Raw genomic sequence first — 21,724 nt, 5'->3', positions numbered from 1 at the left:
AAGTTAGATGTTACTGTGGGTTCTCTTGTTATGTCCCTTACACACCTGGCTGTTACAATCCCTCCTCCCTCTGAGCAGGACTTCCCAAACTTCCCAAACTTGCCCAATGTTTAATCATCTCATTAGATGCTGAAAAAGCCTTTGGCAAAATCCAACACCCTTTCATGATAAAAGTCTTGGAGAGATCAGGGATAAAAAGAACATACCAAAACATAATAAAGGCAATATACAACAAGCTGACAGACAACATCAAATTAAATGGAGAGAAACTCAAAGCAATTCCACTAAAATCAGGAATAAGACAAGGCTGTCTACTCTCTCCATATCTATCCAATATGTAGTATTCAAAGTTCTAGCTAGTACAGTAAGACAACAAAAAGAGATCAAGGGAATACAAATTGGAAAGAAGTCAAAGTGTTGCTATTTGCAGATGACATAATAGTATACATAAGCGACCCCAAAAATTCTACCGGGAACTCCTGCAGCTGATAAACACCTTTAGCAAACTGTCTAGATACAAGGTTAACAAAAGAAGAAAAGTCAGATCCCCTTTTATGTACAAATAATAAAAGGATTGGGAAAGAAATCAGGTAAACAACACCCTTCACAATAGCCACAAACAATATAAAATATCTTGGTATAACTCTAAGTAAGCAAATGAAAGACCTGTATGAAAAGAACTTCAAGACTTTCGAAGAAAGAAATTGGAGAAGATATGTTTGCGGGAGCTCCTTCCGCTCCTTCAGCCAATAGTTGCTGAGATACCAGCCCATTGAGGCGTGGTCTCTCTTTCTTTAAAAAAAGCAGCAACTGCCTTCTGCTTGCTCTCTGGCTTCGGGCTCCGCTTCTGGCCACGAGGCTTCCTTCCTGATTGCTCAGAGGGCTGTTGTCTGGGACGGTGATCTGTAAGTTTTTCCCCCTTAAATAAATAACCATTCTATTAATCATATTTCCAAACTGGTATGGGATTGTTTGTGACTTACGCCTTCATCTGGCGCCCAAACGTTTGATTGTGCGTGGAGCCAGCAGTTCAATATAAACTATCACGCAGTGGCTTTTCTTGCTGCAGTTCTTTATATTTTCTCTTTACACGCCTCAGATTGGCTTCAAGTCCCCATGCACCCTATCGTTTGCCTCCCCACGTGGATTTAAACTCCACAGGCCTGGACAGTCTCTGCTCGCCTGGTTTGCTCTTTTCTGAGTCGTTTTTAAATCTCCCTTGCAAGCGCAGTGCTTAAGTGGCGCTCTGATTTGCAACCCCTCAGGGTGACTTTGTCATGTGGAGGCATATGCAGCTTCCGGGTTGCTCTTCTACACTCCTGGATTCTGGGTTTCTGGTTCAGTGTATGGAATTGATTTAATTACATTTACTTTGTTGAGCAACTCATATTTCCCAGTTTTTAACAAATACTAAGGCGGACACTGAAACAGGACCCCGTTTTCGGCACCTTTGCAGTGGTTCTAGTCGCGACTCGGCAACGGCGCCACCTGCTGGATAATAGGTAATATGGCAGTTTTCATTTCCAACGCAGATTTTACTGCTTTCTTTACTAATACAATGGATTATATAATGCGAGGTTTATATGACTATGGGGATACCTTAATTTTCTGGTTACTAGGTTTCAGTTTTCTTTTCCATATTCTATCATTAAGGAAGAATATGGTACTCCTAAGAACAATACAATCTCTACAGACTAACAATGAACGACTAGTTGAAAGGATTAAAATTATTGAAAATCAGAGGTTATCTGAACAAGTGGATACTATGACAGACAAAATTGATTCCATATCCAAGGGTACTAGGAAGTTACCTGAAAGGGTTCAGGCTGTTGAATTTGACGTTCAGACGTTATCACAAAGTTTTGATAAGGTAACAGACAGAATGTACCTCCAAGATGGGAATCTACATGATATACAAGAAAAGTTTAAGGAGGACATGTTATCTTTGAAGGGAAAAAATTAAAGCGTTGGAATCACAGGTGCAGAATGGGGACCAAAAAATTGATACCTTAGTGAAATTACTAGAAACACATGCAGGTCAGGAGATTCAGGATTTAAGAGAGATAATGATAAAAAGATTTGAAATGACTGAAGAAATTATTGGGGCTGGTGAACAGAGTAGGAAGGCACAAGGACAGGATACAATGCCACCACCAGCTATTAGAACTGGCTTACCCAGGGTTTTAGTGACATACCCTGTAATTTATTCTAACAAAGCATCAACTCAAAGGGAGTCAAAGAAGCTACATGGACGCCAATAGGAATGAATGATCTAAAAGAAATTAAGCAAGCTGTCGTTAATTATGGCTTGCACTCTGCATTTATTAAGGAAATGATAAGGACTTGGGCTTCTAATGTCAGAGCTACCCCCATGATTTCTCTCAGTTAGTGTCTGTAATTTTAGATGATGGACATTCCTTGATGTTTGGAATTTATTTCAGAGAATAATCCAAACATATGGAACAGCAAGAGCAAAAGGTGTGGAGGTTTCCCAAGATCAAATTCTTGGTGGAGGAGCATATGCTGATCTACAGGTCCAAGCTCTTTGCAATGAAGAAGTATTGTCATTATGTCACAAAGCAGCCTTAAATTCTTGGAATAGGATACAAGGTCCAGTGAAAAGGGTCGAATAATATACCAGGATGAGGCAGGGACAGAGAGAACCCTTTACTGACTTTTTGCAAAGATTAATTAAGGCTCTGGACATAGGGGTAACAGACCCAGAAGCTAGATGAATACTTCTTGAATCTCTAGCTTTTGAAAATGCAAACATAGAATGCAAAAATATAATTGGACCTTTAAGGTCTAGAGCAGCACCTATGGATGAATGGATTCAGCATACGATGAATGTTGAGACGTTTAGCTATAATGATGAATCTTGGGTAGGAGAAGCGATTTCCAAAGCAATGAGGAGACATCAAACTGCCAGGTGTTTTAATTGTGGAAAATCAGGACATCTGCAAAGGGATTGCAGGCAAAGAATTTCTAGGAATAATATCTCCTCTGGGAATGACAAAATAGGAGACTTCAGCCTTTAGGTATATGTAGGAGATGGCAGCACCAATCTACTTCAAGAGGAAGATGGGCATCGAAGAGGCTCCTTACGGAGTTTGATAGCCATTTGGGCAAGAAACTGCTCTTGCCTGAACTGTTGCATAAACTGGACACAAAGAACCCACAGAGAGAGGACTGCTGAACTTGCCTAAAGGTGAGATGGTCTTTCAGGGTTCCTGCTTCATGAAAGAGTCTGCAAGACATTCTGCAGGACACAAAAGAAAGTGACTGGGGCTGGAGAGATGGCTCAGAGGTTAAGAGCATTCATTGCCTGCTCTTCCAAAGGTCCTGAGTTCCATTCCCAGCAACCACATGGTGGCTCACAACCATCCGTAATGGGGTCTGGTGCCCTCTTCTGGCCTGCAGGCATACACACAGACAGAATATTGTACACACAATAAATAAATAAATATAAAAAAAAAGAAAGTGACTGAACTGTCTTTGGAATTTCCTGCTTCATGGAAATGTCTGCTGGATACTATGGGCCTATAGGCTGAAGATGGATGTCCCAACAGTACAAAAGAACTTTGGGTGACTGTCCAGATAGCCAGATGTCTCTGTCATTTCTAGAGTTTTGGAAGTTGCTTATTTCTTGTTTGCTTAGGTAACATTATATCCTTCTGGAGTCTTTGATAGAGTTGAAAAATGGATGGTTATAGTTTTCCTTAGTTATGATAAAAGATAAAATAGATATAAATATTGTAACTGTAATTCTTGCTTGATAACTGTTTTGTTATATGTAACTTTACTATGTTAAAGTTAAAGTCTTTCTTTTTTGTTTAAATAGAAAAAGGGGAAATGATGTAGGACAGTCTTCTATCTAGCTGTTGCTTTCATTGGTTAATTAATAAAGAAAACTGTTTTGCCTGATAGGTCAGAACATAGGTAGGTGGGAAAGACAGAACAGACTTGTGGGAGAGAGAAAGCAGAGACAGGCAGATGCCATAGCTCTCCTCTCCGAGATGGATGCAGGTTAGGATCTTCCTGGTAAGCCACCACCTTGTGTTGCTATATAGATTATTAGAAATGGGTTAACCAAGATGTGAGTTAGCCAGTAAGAGGCTAGAGCTAATGGGCCAGGCAGTGTTTAAATGAATACAATTTGTGTATTGTTATTTCAAGTGTTAAGCTAGCCCTGCGGGAGCTGGGCAGGACAAATAGCAGGCCTGCTCGCCTCATCACTACAAAGATACAAGAAGATGGAATGATCTCCCGTGCTCATAGATCTGTAGGATTAACATAGTAAAAATGGCCATTTTACCAAAAGCAATATGCAGATTTGATGCAATCCCCATCAAATTCCAACATAATTCTTTATAGATATTTAAAGAACAATACTCAGCTTTGTATGGAAAAACAAAAACCCTAGGATAGCTAAAACAAGCCTATATAAGAACTTCTGGAAGTATCACCATCCCTAATGTCAAGCTCTATTTCAGAGTTACAGTAATAAAAACAGTTTGGTATTGGTATAAAAACAGACACATGGATCAATGAAATTGAATCAATGACCCAGAAGTAACTCTTTATTTTTGACAAAGAAGCCAAATCTATACAATGAAGAAAACAAAACATCTTCAACAAATGGTGCTAGCATAACTGGATGTTAACATGTAGAGGAATGAAAATAGATCCATATCTATCACCCTGCTCAAGTCTAAGTGGATCAAAGACCTCAACATAAATCCAGTTACACTGAAGCCAAGAGAAGAGAAAGAGGTGCAGAGCCTTAAACGCATTGGCATAGAAGGCAAATTTCTGAACAGAACACCAGTAGCATAGACATTAGAAATCAACAATTAATAATTGGGACTTCATGAGACTGAAAAGGCAAAGGACACCATCAATGGGAAAGAACGGCAGTCAACAGAATGGGATAATATTTTCACCAACCTCACGTCTAACAGAGGGCTGATCTCCTAAATATATAAAGAACTCAAGAAACTAGACATCAAAACACAAATAATACAATTTAAAAATGGGGTACAGATAGATCTAAAAAGAGAATTCTCAACAGAAGAATCTCAAATGTCCGAGAAACACTTAAAGAAATATTCATCATCTTTAGCCATCAGGGAAATGCAAATCAAAATGATTTTGAGATTCCCTCTTACACCTATCAGAATGGCTACAATCAAAAACACAAATGGCAGCTTATACTGAAGATGTGGAACAATGGGAACATTCCTCCATTGCTGGTGGGAATGCAAACTTGTACAGCCACTTTGGAAATCAATACAGCAGTTTCTCAGGAAATTGGGAACCTACCTCAAGATCCAGCTGTATCTTGGGCATATAGCCAAAGGATGCTCAATCATACCACAAAACACTTGCTCAACTATGTTTATAGCAGTTTTATTTGTAATAGCCAGAATCTGGAAACAATCTAGATGTCCCTCAGCCAAGGAATGATAAAGGAAAGTTGGTACATTTATATAAGAGTATTACTCAGCTGTCAGAAACAATGACATCAGAAAATTTGATGGCAAATGATGGTAACCCACCTTGAAAGATAAACACGGTAACTACTCACTCACAAGTGAACTGTAAGGTAAAGGATAACCATGCTACAATGCACAGACCCAGAGAGACTAAGTAACAAGGAAGGACCAAGAAAGGATACATGGATCTTCCTGAGAAGGGGAAACAGTGATTTCCTGAGTGTACTGGGGGCAGATGGGCATAGAAACATGAGGGATCTGATTGAGGGGTGGGTGGAAAAGAAGAGTGCTGACAGAGACGACTGGAAAGGGGGGCTTTTCAGGTTGGAGTCTGATGCAAGAGAAACTCCCCTAAGTATACAAACATGGTCTCAGCTAAGACTCCTGGCAGTGGTAGATGCATGACCTAAACTAGTCATACTGTGATTGGATTGGTTACTACTGCAGTTATTATCTGAGAGCCATCAGATTCAAACTGGTTTTTTTTTTAATGCCTCTAGGTATAACAAAAACCCTTTGAACTGGTAAAACATCAACACCAGTAATCTATGATAGGTGCTCTCTCTCTCTCTCTCTCTCTCTCTATATATATATATATATATATATATATATATATATATATATATATATATGCATGCGCAACCACTAAAACAAACAAAAAACTAAAGCAAATAAGCCACTAAAAACCACCACAAGTTCTAAACCTAAAAATTCATATGAAAATTCAAGGGATCCGAACAAACCAACCTTGGAAAAGATGTACACAGTTAAGAGGACTGACAATTCCCAACTTCAAAACTTACTATAAATGTATAGTAATCAAAGAAGTATACATTATCATAAGAACAGACATATAAAACAATGGAAGATTTAAGATCCAAAATATAAATGCACATATGGTCAACTGAATTGTGCTGATTTGTTTTTTTCGATTTGATTTTTTGGTTTTGCAATACGGTGGAGCATGCCCAGGGCCTTGAACATACTATGGAAGCACTCTACCATTGAACTACAACTTGAACTTCAGATCAGGCAATTTTTGAGACAGAGATCAAGACAATTCAGTGAGAAAAGAATTATTTTCAGGATAGTCTGGAACAACTAGATGCCAACATTCTGAAGAATGAAACTAGATCCTTACCTCAAACTATATATAAAAACAAACTCAAAATTAATAAAAAAGATCTAAATATGAGAGCCAAAACTAAAATGAAGACTGTGACACATACTCAGAAAGCTAAGGCAGGAAGATGACAGGTTTGAGGCTAGCTGAAGTACAAAGCAGACAAAATATAATCTGAGGAAGACAATGTCTCCAAATAAAAACCCTACAAAATATTTATAAGTATTCATGACCTTGAGTTACCAATACTTATAGAGATATAAGTATATATATATATATATATCATATATATATATATAAGTATATAAGATCAAAAAGCTAAGGCAGCAAGGTCACAGGTTTGAGGCCTTGTGGCTAGCTTTACAGTAAGATTGAGTACAACCTGAGTGAGACAAACAAAAAACCCACAAATCACCCTGTAAACCTTTATGGCAATATATAGGATACCAATAACAAACAAACAAAGAAAAAGAAACTTGACAAGAAAAACAGATAAACTGGATAGAATTAATAACTTTCATGTTTTATAAGACACTATCAAAGAATGTCAAAAGACTCAACTCTTTCTGGGAGCTCTAGGTAGTTAATGGCTGCTGAGAAAGAGGGAGACACAGTCACTGGTAAAATAATCTTCATCCATGCTCATGTAAATAACCCTCATTAAATGCAGGAGCACACACACAGATGTGAAACTAGGAGGAATACTTGTTTGAAAAAAGGAATTCAGCAGAGGGAGAGGATAACAGAAGATAATGGGGGGCATGAATGAAATATACATATATATACATACACACACATATGTGTGTGTATGGAATTGTCAATGAATCAGTTTCTAATGTATTAAAAATGTCAAAAAAACAAGCTGAAGAAAACTATTTTTGAAAATGTATCTGATATAGGTATAGTAAAAGAATATAATGAACCCTTGTAGCAAGAAAAATACTATTTAATCAGAGAGTAAGTAAATGATTCCACAAAAATACCAAAGCACAAAGAAGTTTTTTTCAAGATGGTCAACATTAATAATCATTAGGGGAAACACAAATTAGAACCTCAGTGTTACACCACTACTCACATGGATTGCTATGATCATAAAGACAAAAATGACAAGCATTGGAGAAAATATGAAGAAATTAGAACCCTTATACTTTGCTATCTGGGATGTAAAATAGTACACATAGATACTTGGATAACAGCTTAGCAGGTCCACAAAAAGACAAACTATGGAGTTACCACATGATTAAGGCATTCCTCTCCCAAACAGATAAACAAGAAAACTGAAAATACAAGGCGAAGATATACCTTATCTAAAATACTTCAGATCAGAAGCGTTGCAGACTTGAGACATTTTTAAAATTCTGGAATATTTGCAAATACATAGATATCTTGAGGATAAAAAGAGTTATTCTGGGAATGAGACCCAAGTCTAAACAAAATATTTATGATTCTAATGTACTTTAAACAAACAGCCTGAAGGAAATTTTACATACTTTAATGCACTTAGGTCTTTGAGTATGACCCTATCACATTAGTCAGATGTGAATTTTCTATTTGCAGAGTTGCTTTGGCTCTCAAAAAGTCTCAGTTCCTTCTGTTTGTGTGTTGCTTTCATTGGTTAATGAATAAAGAAAACTGCCTGGGCCTAGTTGATAGGGTGGAACTTAGGTAGACTGAGAAAACAGAACTGAATGCTTGGAGAGGTTGAAGGGAAGGGGAGAGAAAGGGAGAGGAGCAGAGAAAAATGTATAGCTCAATAAAATCAATAAAAAAATAAAAGGGAAATATGTAGCATATTCATATAATATAATACTATTTTGCAGGGACTGGAGCTGTAGTTCTAATTGTAGCTGGTAGAGGCCTCTGTATCCCAAGTACCTAAGATTCCAGGTGTGTTTCACTATGCTCTTATTCAATAAATATTTTCACTATACATTTCAAGAAAATTTAATGTTAATCCTGATTAAAAAAAATCAAGGAACATTTAAATTGGACATAGATACCTTGTTCATAGGAGACTCAATTAGATTCCAGATATCAACTCTCCCCAAATTGAGACAACAGGGCTATTTACTCAAAAATAATGTACATACTTGGCTCAGGATATAACTCAGTACAATACCTGCCTAGCTAGACACAAATTCAAACCTACACGAGACCTAAGAATTCAAGAAGTAAAAACCAGGCATGAACTATTAAGAAAGAATGTTTCCATCCTGGGTCATTCAACGTTGTTGACTAGAACATCAGCCTTGAAGTTATTTTCCCTAGAGTCATGGGGCTGACTCCATCTATCTATACCCAGTTTACATCAACCCAGTATAAAGAGGTCAATCATCCTCCTCCTGCCTGCTCTGCCATGTGCAGCCTCCACAAACAACCACACTACCTACTGGCCACCATATAAATTTTCTTGAGGTCTAGTTCTTAACCTCTCAGATGATGAGAAAAAGAGATCTCACATAATGAGATTAAATTACAGGCAGTATTTGGTGCAGTGCCACTATCTCCCTTCTTTCTGCCTTTCCCATCCTCCCATCCGCCCCTCTAGAGGGACTCATGAATGACCTGTAGGAATGAAAAGTGTTTGTCCTTGCTTCACAGAACACTTGTAGCACTTTTCCACCTGGTCACCAAAGAACATCTCGTTCTGATTAGAGGAACTGCTCCAACACTCAAAGAGAGTCAGATTAGCATTTGTGGGGCGGATCAGGTAGAAGATCTTCTCACCCTAAAAAAAAAAAAAAGATACCATATCAAAGATGTCAAGCAAAGTCCTTCTGGGGGAAGAGATGTTCCAAAGGGCCAAATCTCTCTCTCACCCTTCACAACCATAGCATATGCCAGACCCATTTCCCAATTTTTATATCATTTTTTATCCACTGCTGAAATTTTCTTCAAACTTATGAAAACAACTTGAAGGAGGTATTTAAATCAAAACTGTTTAAGTTAGGAGAAATATATACCAAATGCTTACTCTTATTGCAGATGTAATACCAAATGAAAAATAGCCTCTATAGGTAAGATCAATACTACTAGTCCTAGAATTTAAGGCCATATTACTGATGAGAAAAAAATTGAATATGCCTTTAAATGCCAGTTACACAGTGTTCCTTCTCACACCTGCAATCAGTTACTAGTTTTAAAAGTTGAGTAACTGCCCAAGGACTTCTAAAAGGTTATTTTTTATTAGATGATTATCTGTTGAAAGAATATTTTATTTCCTAATTGTGTTTTGCTTGGATAATCACCTGATAGACAAAATTTGGTGGGGGGACAAAACCATACCTTGGCATAAGGATAACTCTGGTAGCTTAACTAATATATTATCAATTTAAACATAGAAAACTATTATATTTGTTACAAAACTAGATATGTGTACTACACAACTGGAGAAAACTGACGGTCTTCACAGATTGGCTAATAATAGTATTATATCAATTTCCTGATTTTGATAACTATCCTATAATTAGTTAAGAAAATACTTTTGTTTCTTAAGAACTATATAATAAATTATTAGAGATAAAGAGACACTGTCTAAATGTCTCAGGAAGAAGTATACACTTTATTTCATTTGCTTTGGAAGAAGAAAATGAAAGCATTTGTGAATATGGATGAAGAACACAGAGGAAATCATCTCATTATCCTTGTATTTTTCCATGAAAATATTAAAACATGCATTTGCATAACAGCATTTTCATTTACATGCTCCAATTCTTCATGACAAACCAATGAAAACAAATAATTGAAGATATATGATCATTCTGCATAACAACCATAAAGCAAATTTTCTGTTCCTTCCTTGGTTCTTCTGATAACTAAACAGGATAAACAGTGGTGAAAATAATCAAAATTATTTAAGAAATGTTTTCCTAACTGCAAAACTCTTTTATAGCCACATACAGTAATTATAAAATCATAACAACCACTAAAAAGAAAATCATAGGAATTAATACTTTGAAAAGAATTGTAATATGTCTGTTTTATCTGTGGCCATTAAGTGGCTATATAATTGTCAAAATTCACAATCAAATAAATGAATTCTATGGTAGAGATATTAAAATTTGGGGGGAGAAAACTCATGTTATCAAGAATTTCTAAAGAAAATACAGACATTTTCGTGCATATTGGTAGAATAGAAATATTAGAAATTTCTAATATTAGAAATAATGGAAATTAGTTCCTTTAAATAGGGAACAGTTGGGACTATCTTAAGGAATCTACTGTAATTCAAACAACTACTTCTGCAATGCTAGAAAAACAAAGAAACCAGGGTCTTGCACATGCTTAATAAGTGCTACATCATTAAGTTATATCCCCAGACCTCAAAAAAAGTATTGTTTCAGTGCTGAGGTGCATTCTAGGGCCTTCTTTTTTGGGGGGGTGGGGGCAGGGTTTCTCTGTATAACAGCGCTGGCTGTCCTAGAACTCATATGGAGACCAGGCTGACAACCAGGCTGACATCTGAATCTAAGACATCTGCCTGCCTTTGCCTCCCAAATGCTGGGATTAAAGGTGTGCACCACTACCGCCTGGCTCACCAAGCGCCTCCTTATGCATGCCTGACTCCATCCCCATGTATTTTTGTTGTTGTTCTTCTTCGTTTTGGTTTGAGGTTTTTTGAGACAGTATCTCATGTTTTAGCTCAAGCTGATCTGAAATTTATCATGTAGCTCAGGCTGACCTCTAACTCATGGCAACCTTCTTGCTTCAACCCTCCAAGTGTTGGAATTCAAGGCACAAGCCACCATGCCTACCTTCAAAAGCTTTTTTGCTTAAGCACCAAAATTATAGGCCCATCTACCAAGTAACATACCTTGATAGAGTTAATTATGTTAAAGTATTACCCAAATAGAATATGAAAGGCAGACACATCTGGCTACCTCCAGAAGTCATATTCATTCCTACCTTAAGTACATGGTACCAGACTGAGGTTCCACCAAAGTCAATGTGAAAATCTGTATAGCTATCCCGCACACTCATGAGGCAGTACTTCTGTACATTGGGTCTCTCAAAGACACTTTCTTCTGGCCACAAGTTCTCCACCCATGACAACTTGCGAACAATCTTGGGTGTTTCCACAAGGTTTGAGAGCCTAGTAAAGAAGGTGAAAAAACATGTAAACTGACTGAAAATTGAAAGTTTAAGCCTGAATAAAATATCCTGGCCAGATAAGACAAATAAATCATTTTCTCTACAGAACCCAAAGGTATATGCAACACTTATTCCTATAAATTTGATCAGTAGTCTTTTTAAATTTATTTATTTTTATTTTATGTGCATTGGTGTTTTGCCTGCATGTATGTCTACGTGAGGTGTCAGATCCCCTAGAACCAGAGTTATAGATAGTTGTGAGCTGCCATGTGGGTGCTGGGTATTGAACCTGTTCCTGTGGAAGAGCACCAGTGCTCTTAATTGCTAAGTCATCTCTCCAGTCTTGATTTCAGTCTTATTCCATCAGATTCCTAAGTCCTATAGCTCCAAATCCTTCCCCAGTAGAAAGTGCTCATTTCTACTACTAAATTGTCATAGTTATCATTTCACTTTCCGTCTACTTACTCAGCACGTAGTTTGTAATAGTTGTATTGTCCCTACCTTGGTATCTTCTTTATGAAATGCCCTTATACTATAGAAACCTCCTGGAGCTCAGTTCCATAAATCTGGCTGTTTTTATCCTATATAAACTCACAAATCTTTTAGAACATTATACTCTCCTGTGTGTTTTGACCTTCAGGAAAGTCAATGAAAACTCTGCAGTCCATCTCTACAAACTATTTAAACAAAGAATTATGCATTCATGTGTATAGCACGTATCCACATGCAACCTAGTCCCCCGGCTTTATTTTCTGTGTGTTCCAGTTTTTTCCCCTTTTCTGCATATCTCAAAGCTATCTCACAGGCTTTCTGAAGTGATATATAAAGCAACTATAGCTTTTAAATATCTTTAGATTCTTTAATCTTAAAAGCAACAGTAAGGGTTTTAATATTATGATCATGTTACCACTGCAGGAAACTGAAAAGTACATAGGACCTTACTATACACTATTTTTGCATCTTCTTGCAAATCTAACTTTTTAAAATTATCTCAAAGCTTAATATGCCAATAGTCAATAACCAGTAAGTTTTCTAATAACAAAAAGGTATGCTATAATTTCTTGGTATTCACCACGGTTCTAAGTATATAAGTATAGACAGAATATTTTAAAGATTACAACCTTTCACTTTTAAACATAGGCAACCTACCTTTAGAAAGACTACTTATGTTTAATTTTTAGATTTTAGAATCTACTTCCAGAAACTGAGGGCTTATCTTTCAGTTAGGACAGTTACAAGGCAAAAATATAAATACTAGGAAGAGTTCAAAGAAAGATGCCCTAAAATGAAGGAGACAAATTAAGTAAAGTAGATACTGTACAATCTAGTTAATGTTAGAAATTGGAGAAGAGTCAGGTGGTGGTAATACATACATGCCTTTTATCCCAGCACTTGAGAGAGGCAGAGGCAGGCAGATTTCTGTGAGTTCGAGGCCACCCTGCTCTACAATGCGAGTTCCAGGATAGCCAGGACTACACAGAGAAACCCCGTCTCAAAAAAAAAAAAAAAAAAAAAAAAGGAAAGAAAACTGGAGAACAAATAGGCTTAGGTATTAATAAAGTTGAATCAATACACTACAAAGTATATACCACCTTCCCACTCGAAAGGAAGAAACAAACCAAAATATAAATTCAAGTATACCTACAAGTTTTAGACAATCAGGCTTTTGTTACCTTTCCCCTCTTACCTGGTATCAGAGAATTCCAAACTAATGACATTGAGGACTTTTTCCCTCTTTCCACTGTAGTAATATTTCACAAAATCACCAAGTTTCATCTTGCAGTCAGCCTGGCGGGCCACATCAATCACATCAATCTCTTTGTCAGAACCTAAAATAAAGAAATGAGTACCAAGCGATCTCAGGGACAAAAAGTTCTTGTCACCTCACCAGCACCTAGCCTTATACTCAGGAATTCTGTCTTCAGATACTTATGTGTTTAGAGTAGAGAGTAGGAATCTATCACACCCTCTTCTCAAAATCTGGGTGGAGACCTGTTAGGGACTCTCATATAGTCTATCGGTCATGGATATGCGTCTTTATTTCTTCCCTTCCACTCTCCCCACAAACTTAAGCTCCAGTAATAAATAGTATGTAAGAACATGTGTCAGAGAAAATATGATACCTAAAATTTCCCAGGTTAAAAAAATGGGAGGGGGACCAACTTAATTTTGTTTGGTCTGTTAATAGAAGATAATAAAGCAAATACTGTCATTAGCTATGAGTGCTCACACGCACATGCACACACACAAATTAAGATGGGAAAGAGACTAGAATTCTGTCTCTTTGCCTTGCCAAAGAATGACTCCAGGCAAGGCACTTCACATCATATTCTCAAGATGGCTAGAAAGCAAATATAAAAAGGTGGATTAGAGAAGTATCTCTAGTCCTTTTAGTTCTGTTATGTTTGAGGCAGGCTCTCCCTACGTAGCCTTGGCTATCCTAGAAGTCATTATGGATTGGATTCAAATTCACAGATATTTGACTGCCTCTGCTTTCCAGGTGCTGGGCTTAAAGGTAGTATATGCCACCACACCAAGTATAACTCAAATCTTGATGGGAACAGGTAGTGTCGTGATTAAAAGGGTCTGTGGTGTCTTACCAACATAGTGTTCCACATCCCTCACAGTGAATGATGGAGAGGGCAGCGTCATCCCCAATCCATCCTTCTTCAAGACAAGGATAGGCACACTGAAACTATTCTCTTCCAGGAATTCCACCGTTAGCTGACTTCCCGTGGGCTTCAGAATCACTTCATCTGAGCTGTGTGGGTCACAGGAGAGAAACCTTGACTTTGAGATTTTGTTCACTAAAGGCCTTAATGGCCTCTTACGTAAAGGGCATAGTCTTCCTGAGGGAGTCTTATATGGGGTGACAATTAATGGCATACACCTCATATGCCAGGAAAGAAATGACCTCTCCAAAGCAGGAGACAAGGTCATTGACAGAGGTGGGAATATATGGTGAACAGACTGCTCTTCTCTGAATAACAAAGGAAACTAGTCAATAGCTTACCTAAGGAAAGATATAATTAACAATTTTGACTCATTTGTTCTAACCCAGAATAGCAACATCCAATTTAAAATGTTAGTGAAGAGAACAAAGACTGAGTTTTTACAAAACAGTATATAAACACTTTCTCAATACATAAAATGGAAATTCTTTTTTAAATTTTTTATAAAATATATTTTGATGATATTCTTTCTCTTCCCTCAACTCCGAGGCATGATAGAAAAAAAGATAGTAGATACATGGAGGTATAAATTAGTACCAGAGCATTTACTTAGCTTGCATTGAGTCTATGATTTCAATCTCCAGAACCAAAAAGAAAATGAAAGAAAAAATAGACTATGAAGAAAAGGAAAATGAGTCGTATCGAAACAAACATATTAAGCTCAGTATCTGTTTCACTCTCTATGTAGTTCTAGATGGCCCAAAAATTAAACTGCAAAAAGTAAAGCCATAAAAGGTACTAGGGAAAAACATCTACGAGATAAGATCCAGTTGCTACTAAAATGGTTAGTAAATAAATCGATCTGCATTAAAAACTAAAACTCTCTGCAAAGAAACCTGTTATAAATTAGTTTTCTTCAGTGGAGTCTCACTGGGTATATTAACCACACTTAAGGGTAGGTTCCATGCCCAGCAGTAGATGGCCAACACCAAATAAATTCAAAGGTATTTTTGTAGATTTTTTTGTTTCATATTGCTTTGTTAGGGCTTTTTTTTTCTTTGTTCGGTCTTGTCTTTTGTTGATTTAATGTTTTGTGGTGTTTTTTATGTGTATGTGGGGGGCACAGAGAGATTTTCTTGTGGGGTTGTTTGTTTTGTATTGTATGTTTTTTTTTCTAAAGAGAGAAATAAAAAGTGCAGAGTTGGATGGGTGAGGAAGATCTGGGAGGAGTTGGGAGAGGAGAAAAGCATTATCACAATATGTTACATGAAAAAATTCTCAATAAAAATATGAGAAATGCTTTAGAAAAAAGGAAAACTGTCAATAAAGAAGACTCATAAATAGCCGGGCAAGGGTGGTATATACCTTTAACCCTCGCACTCAGGAAGCATAGGAAGGCAGCAGATCTTTGTGAGTTTAAGGCCAGCCTAGTCTACACTGAGTTCCAGGACTGCCAGGGCAACAGAGAGAAACCTCGTCTTGAAAAACCAAAACCAAACAAAGGAGTCATAAATATACAAAAATCAACCTCTTTCATAATTAAGGTAGCAAAAGTTAAAATAAAAAGATTTCACTAAATTTTGATTAAAACAAAAAGTTTAACATTAAAAAAATTGTTGGCCAGGATATAGTAAAATCAGAGCCTTGACAAAATATCTGTATATAAAACTGTACAACCTTTATGCAAACAACTGGTAATATTTACAGATTCTTCAGACATATTCTTTTGACCTAACAATTTCACTTTCACACAGTTAAATCTACCACTGTACTTGTCACATAAGCAAAAAACAAGTACAAAGATATTCACTGAGGCTTCGAATATAGCCCAGTAGTAGGGTACTTGCCTAGCATGCATAAGGCCTAGGTTCAATATTTACCACTGAAAACTAAAGATATTAACTACAGAAGCTTTCTCAATAACAGTATAATACTGGAATCAATTTAAATAGCTGTCAATAAAAGACTGGTTAAATAAAATATATATCCATTCAATGAAATACTAAATGACCATGAATGAGAATAAAGAATATCTATGTAAGATTTAAGGATTATATATTTGTGATTTCATGTCCAAGACATATAATTTAGGTTTAAAAACAAAAGTAATGTACAAACCATAGTGCTTCCATTGTTTCAAAAAATAAAAAAGAACACACAAACACATATATGTGGATACAAAGAGTATTTTTGAAAGAATGTAAAAGAAATTAGCTGACATAGGTAGAAGAAAGGATCTGAGAGGTCTGAGGTAGACTGACAGCCTTTAATTTTTTTTTAAAACAATAAATTAGAAAAATAATCTAAATAACACTTGAAGAACAGGAAACCTGAAAACAGTTCAATGAATTTTAAAAAACCTCACAATATTTATTTATCTAACTCATTGTTTTTGTTCAAAAAGTACCTAATTTGTTTTTAACAAACCCAGGTTAATTAAAAAAAAGAAAACATTTTTGGCTGAAAAAGAAATACAAGACAAAAGAATGTTTTAGTGTTAAAGTTTTCTCTCCTCTACAATGAGAGAATTAAATTTGCTGATCATTAAAAGTTTTTCCAGACATTAAATGGAAGACTGTTATGAGTATGGAAGAGGAAAGGGGGAGGGAATAAGAAAGGGTCATTGAATAGGTGGCTATGATCAAAGTACATTTTGTAACATATGGAAATGTCATAACAAAGCACATTACTTCATAAAATTAATATACACAGGGGAAAACAAAAAGAATTCTTCCAATTCTAGCATTCCTCAGATGCTTATAAATTGACTAAGACAAATGTTACTTCCCAACTACTGCAGATTTTTGTAAATAGACCATAATGTTCTCTAAACATCAAGTGAAACTCTAGCCACTGTTACTTAGAAACTGACCAAAACAGAAGTTCCCACCCATAGGAGATTTTGCAGGGCCCAGAAGGTAATCCAGACACGAGAAGCACTGTCAGTTGAGAAGCTGAAGGGAAATATGTTCAGCTTTCCATAGCCTTGATGCTTAATATTCCTTTGGACAAATAGTCCTCACCTGTCGAAAGTCCTGCCCCGGAGTTCTCGAATAAACATAGAGCTCCCAGTCTTCACTGGTTTTCCCTTGTGAGTATCATGCCCTTTGGAAGACACACGGCGTTTCTTCACTAAACCAGAAAAAGACAAGAGGTCATGAGTTAGAATGGCCAGGTGCTAAGATTCCAAGAACAAAAGGCCTCCATACTCAATAGGTTATTTTCTAATCTAAAACCCCAGGAGGCAACTAGAATTAGAGACTCTCTTATATTCAGAAAAGTTCCTGGGGAAAAGAGTGTGCTTCCTCTAGGCAGTTGCTAAATAGGGAGGGAGATAAAGCTAAGTACTTCTCTCCTCTCAGTGCAATAGCTACAGGCATGCCGGACTTGTGTAAGAAGTAATTAATGTCTGAGACACTCAGGCAAAGGCAATTTGCACAAAGGCAAATGCTCTTCAAAACTACCTTTGATTTGTTTCTCCCCTTGATCACTTCCTGATGAAAACTCTAACATCTACTTACTAATGGAGGGTCCATGTAAGACCTCACAGTTGGGGCAATGGTATAGGTCGATATCAGCAGCTTTCTCCTCCTCAACACCAACACAACTGGAAAAGAAAAAAAAATAGCCAAGGTTTGTAAAATTTTTTTTTCTTTTAAAAGTTCTAGAACAGTGAGTACTGCATAGCACATGTGGCTATTTATATTAATTAAAATTAAGTAAAATTGGGGGCTGGAGAGATTGCTCAGCAGTAAAGAGCACTGGCTGCTATTCCAAAACACCGAAAAGACTGGTGTTTGATTCCTAGCACCCAGATGGCAGTCCACAATCCTCTCTAACTCCAGTTCCAGGGGATCTGATTTCCTCTTCTTGCCTCCACTAGCACTAGGCACATGGTGCACATACATACATGTGGGTAAACACTCATACATATAAAAATAAATAAAAAAATTTTAAGTAAAATTTAAAAGTAGTTCTTTTATCACCCTAGCTATATTTCAGCAGCCACATGCAGTTAGTAGGTACTATATCATGCAGACTACAAAACATTTTCATTAATGCAAAATTCTACTGGTCTAAAACAATGATGACAAAATGTCATTAAAACTTCATTAGAGTTGGGCAGTGGTAATATATGCCTTTAATCCCAGCACTCAGGAGACACAGGAAGGCAGATCTCTGTGAGTTCAAGGCCAGACTGATCTACAAAGCAAGTTCTAAAACAGCCAAAGCTGTTATACAGAGAAACCTTGTTTTAAAAAACAAACAAAAACTTCATTAGGGTTCAGAATGATAAAAGCTGAAAGAAACTAGAGCATTCGTATGTGAATGAGCAGAAATATATAAACCAAATAAGTAATTCTAAATGTTTCAAATAGCCACATTTAAAAAAACAAAAAGAGCCTGATGTTCTAGTCCAAACTTCTAATTTCCACATTCTGGCATTCTGGAGGCAGAGGCAGGATTATCATATGTTTTTGGCTACCCTCAAATATTAGCCAGCCTGGGCTATATAGGGAAAACGTCTCAAAATATTAAAAACAGGTCTTATTTTAATGAGATTTTATCTTGCTTTATGCATCCAAAATACTATTTATTTATTTCTTTTCTTCTTTTGTTTTTGTTTTCCAAGACAGGGTTCCTCTGCAACTGCCCTGGCTGTCCTGGAATTCAAAAAGATCCATCTGCCTGTGTCTCCCTAGTACTTAGATTAAAGGTGTGAGCAACCACATCTGGCTCCAAAATACTATTTCAAGGGCTGGAGAGATGGCTCAGCGGTTAAGAGGATTGCCTGCTCTTCCAAAGGTCCTGAATTCAATTCCCAGCAACCACATGGTGGCTCACAACCATCTGTGATGAGGTCTTGGTGTCTTCTTCTGGCCTGCAGGCATACACGCAGACAGAATATTATGTATATAATAAATAAATATTAAAAAAATACTATTTCAACATAGAATGTAATCTTAGAAATTTGCTGGGATAATTTATTAAATAAAATTACTAGAAATATTTTATGGCCAACAATTATGAATGAAGAATTTTAGGTAATCTTTTGCAGCTTCATTTGAATTTTCTACTTGCTACAATGACCACGTTATTTCATATTTTAAAGTTTAAGAGAGATTTAATTTTGTATGCTTGTACATAAAGCAGTAGTTTCACATACTAAACACTTCCCTCACAAAGGAAAGTGACAAGAACCCTTCAAATAATTTTTGGCTATGGTTAAATGCTTAAATTTTTTTATTAACCACATACAGTGAGGTGCATAAAAACATGGTAGAGCTCAAATTATTTCAGCCAAGATCATGACAAATTTCCTGAAATCAAGCCTCTTTCATCTTTCCAACTCTATGTCTATAAACCTGTAAGATGTCAAGAAATCAGGAAACCATCAACTTTGTAGAGGTTAGGAGTGGTGAGGGAGAATTGTCTGTATTCTGTCAATCATGTTTTAAATAAACGCTGATTGGCCAGGCAGGAAGTATAGGTGGGTCAACCAGACAGGAAGTAGAGGCGGGGCAATGAGAACAGGAGAATGCTAGGAAGGAGGAAGCCCAATTCCCTCCATTCCTGCCCAGATCACCAAAGAAGCAGGTTGTGACCTACCCCGCTGAAAAAGGTACCAAGCCATGTGGCTAACATAGATAATAATAATGGGTTAATGTAAGTTACAAGTGCTAATAAGTAGCCTGAGCTAATGGGCCAATCAGTTTATAATCTTATGGAGATCTCTGTGTAATTTTCTTTGGGGCCTGCTGGCTGCGGGGAACTGGGCAGAAACCCCACGAGCAGCCCCTCATGTTACAAAGCAGATAATGTACATAAAGGTCATAACACAATGAACAGAGACAGGCACAGAGTAAATGGTATTACTTTTTGCCAAATCCAGATATCACCCCCTCATTACCCTAAAGCTTTTTGTTGTTTTTCCCCTTCAAGAAACACTTGCCAGGCTTGGTGGTACATGCATTCATTCTGTGGTTGTTTGAATAATGTCCCCACAGGCTCATATGTGTGGATACTTGTTCCCCCAGACTGCAGAACTACTTAGGAAGGACGAAGTGTAACCTTGTTGGAGGAGGTGTGTCACTAGAGGCAGGCTTTGAGGTTTTAACAGATTCCAACCATCCCCAGTGTGCTCTCTCATTCCAGCTTAAGGTTTAAGGTGTGAGCTCTCAGCTATTTCTGCTGCCTTGCCTTCTCTTTGCCATCATAAATGTGGATTCTCTGGAACTATAAGCCCTAATTCAACACTTTCTTTCATAAGTTGCTTTGGTCATGGTGTTTTATCACAGTAATAAAAAAGTAACTAATATACCAGTAATCTAAGAACTTCAGAGATGGGAGCAGGGGAATCAGGAGGCCAGCTTTGGTTAGATTAAACCCACTTAAAACCAAAATACATCTAAGAGAGAAATACATGGATCTAATCTACATGGGAAATAGAAAAAGACAAGATCTCCTGAGTAAATTGGGAGCATGAGGACCACAGGAGAGGGTAGAAGGGGAGGGGAGAGGAAGAGAGGGGAGGGGAGAAAAATTTATAGCTCAATTAAAAACAATAAAATAAAACCAAAATACAAAAAAACCCTTTTCTTTCCAAGTTTAACCAAATATGGTTTTTCTTCAAGGAAACAATTTTCTCCATACTAGTACCACTCAAAGTGTAATCCATAGTCCAATACTGATCTGTGAACTGTTGATTACAGATCTATGTTAAGTACATAAAGTGAAAATATGTATAACTTCTTAGCAATCTGACAGGATGCTTTAATAGTCATTGAATCTAATAATGAAAACTTGAAGTTTATTATATTGCTTTTTGTTCACATTATTTTTCTAGTCATTCTTTTTATTCTACAAAATCCATTTGTTATAGAGTGAAAATAAAGGAAACTATTTGCTGGTTCTTCATCATAGAGTCTAAGGAGCACTGTGCTAAGAGTTCTATCAGATGGAAGCCTTGTATTCTTCCAGGTGTTGACAACTCAGGGAAGTTCAGCAGGTAATCTTTTTAACTCTCCTGTGAGAATTTGAGATTATCTCTACTCTGTGCCTTAGTTTCTTTTCCTATCACCATGACAGAATGTCATGAACAAAAACAACTTAAGGACAGCTCATAGTTCACAATTCAAAAGGTGCATGTCAGTAGGAGTCAAGGCAGCAAGTACTTGAAACATCTGGTTACATTGAGTCTAGGTCAGGAAGATGAAAGCAATGAATATCTATTGCTGCTCAGTTCCTTTGCTGTTTACATCATCCAGAAAAGTGCCACTCACAGTGTGCGGGTCTTCCCACCTCAATTAAAATACAATCAAGATAATTTCCCACAGGCATGC

The 21,724-nt window shown here is 36.9% G+C and overlaps 1 protein-coding gene across 5 annotated transcripts in view; it reads right to left on the bottom strand.

Moving 5' to 3' along the window:
* Phf8 (PHD finger protein 8) overlaps positions 1–21,724 on the bottom strand; it is a 94,705-nt gene that overhangs the window by 59,393 nt on the left and 13,588 nt on the right. For all 5 annotated transcript variants that reach the window (XM_038316128.2, XM_038316129.2, XM_038316130.2 and 2 more), the window contains 6 exons: positions 17,903–17,988; positions 17,405–17,513; positions 14,310–14,470; positions 13,397–13,538; positions 11,524–11,710; positions 9,184–9,346 (listed from right to left, as the gene is read on the bottom strand). In XM_038316128.2, the coding sequence (XP_038172056.1) occupies positions 9,184–9,346; positions 11,524–11,710; positions 13,397–13,538; positions 14,310–14,470; positions 17,405–17,513; positions 17,903–17,988 (848 nt within the window). The remainder of the gene's footprint in view (positions 1–9,183; positions 9,347–11,523; positions 11,711–13,396; positions 13,539–14,309; positions 14,471–17,404; positions 17,514–17,902; positions 17,989–21,724) is intronic.

This window comes from Arvicola amphibius, chromosome X (assembly GCF_903992535.2).
Source record: "Arvicola amphibius chromosome X, mArvAmp1.2, whole genome shotgun sequence".
Taxonomy (NCBI): domain Eukaryota; kingdom Metazoa; phylum Chordata; class Mammalia; order Rodentia; family Cricetidae; genus Arvicola; species Arvicola amphibius.
The sequence above is the reverse complement of the archived record's forward strand: the minus strand, read 5'-3'. Positions and strand labels throughout refer to the sequence as shown.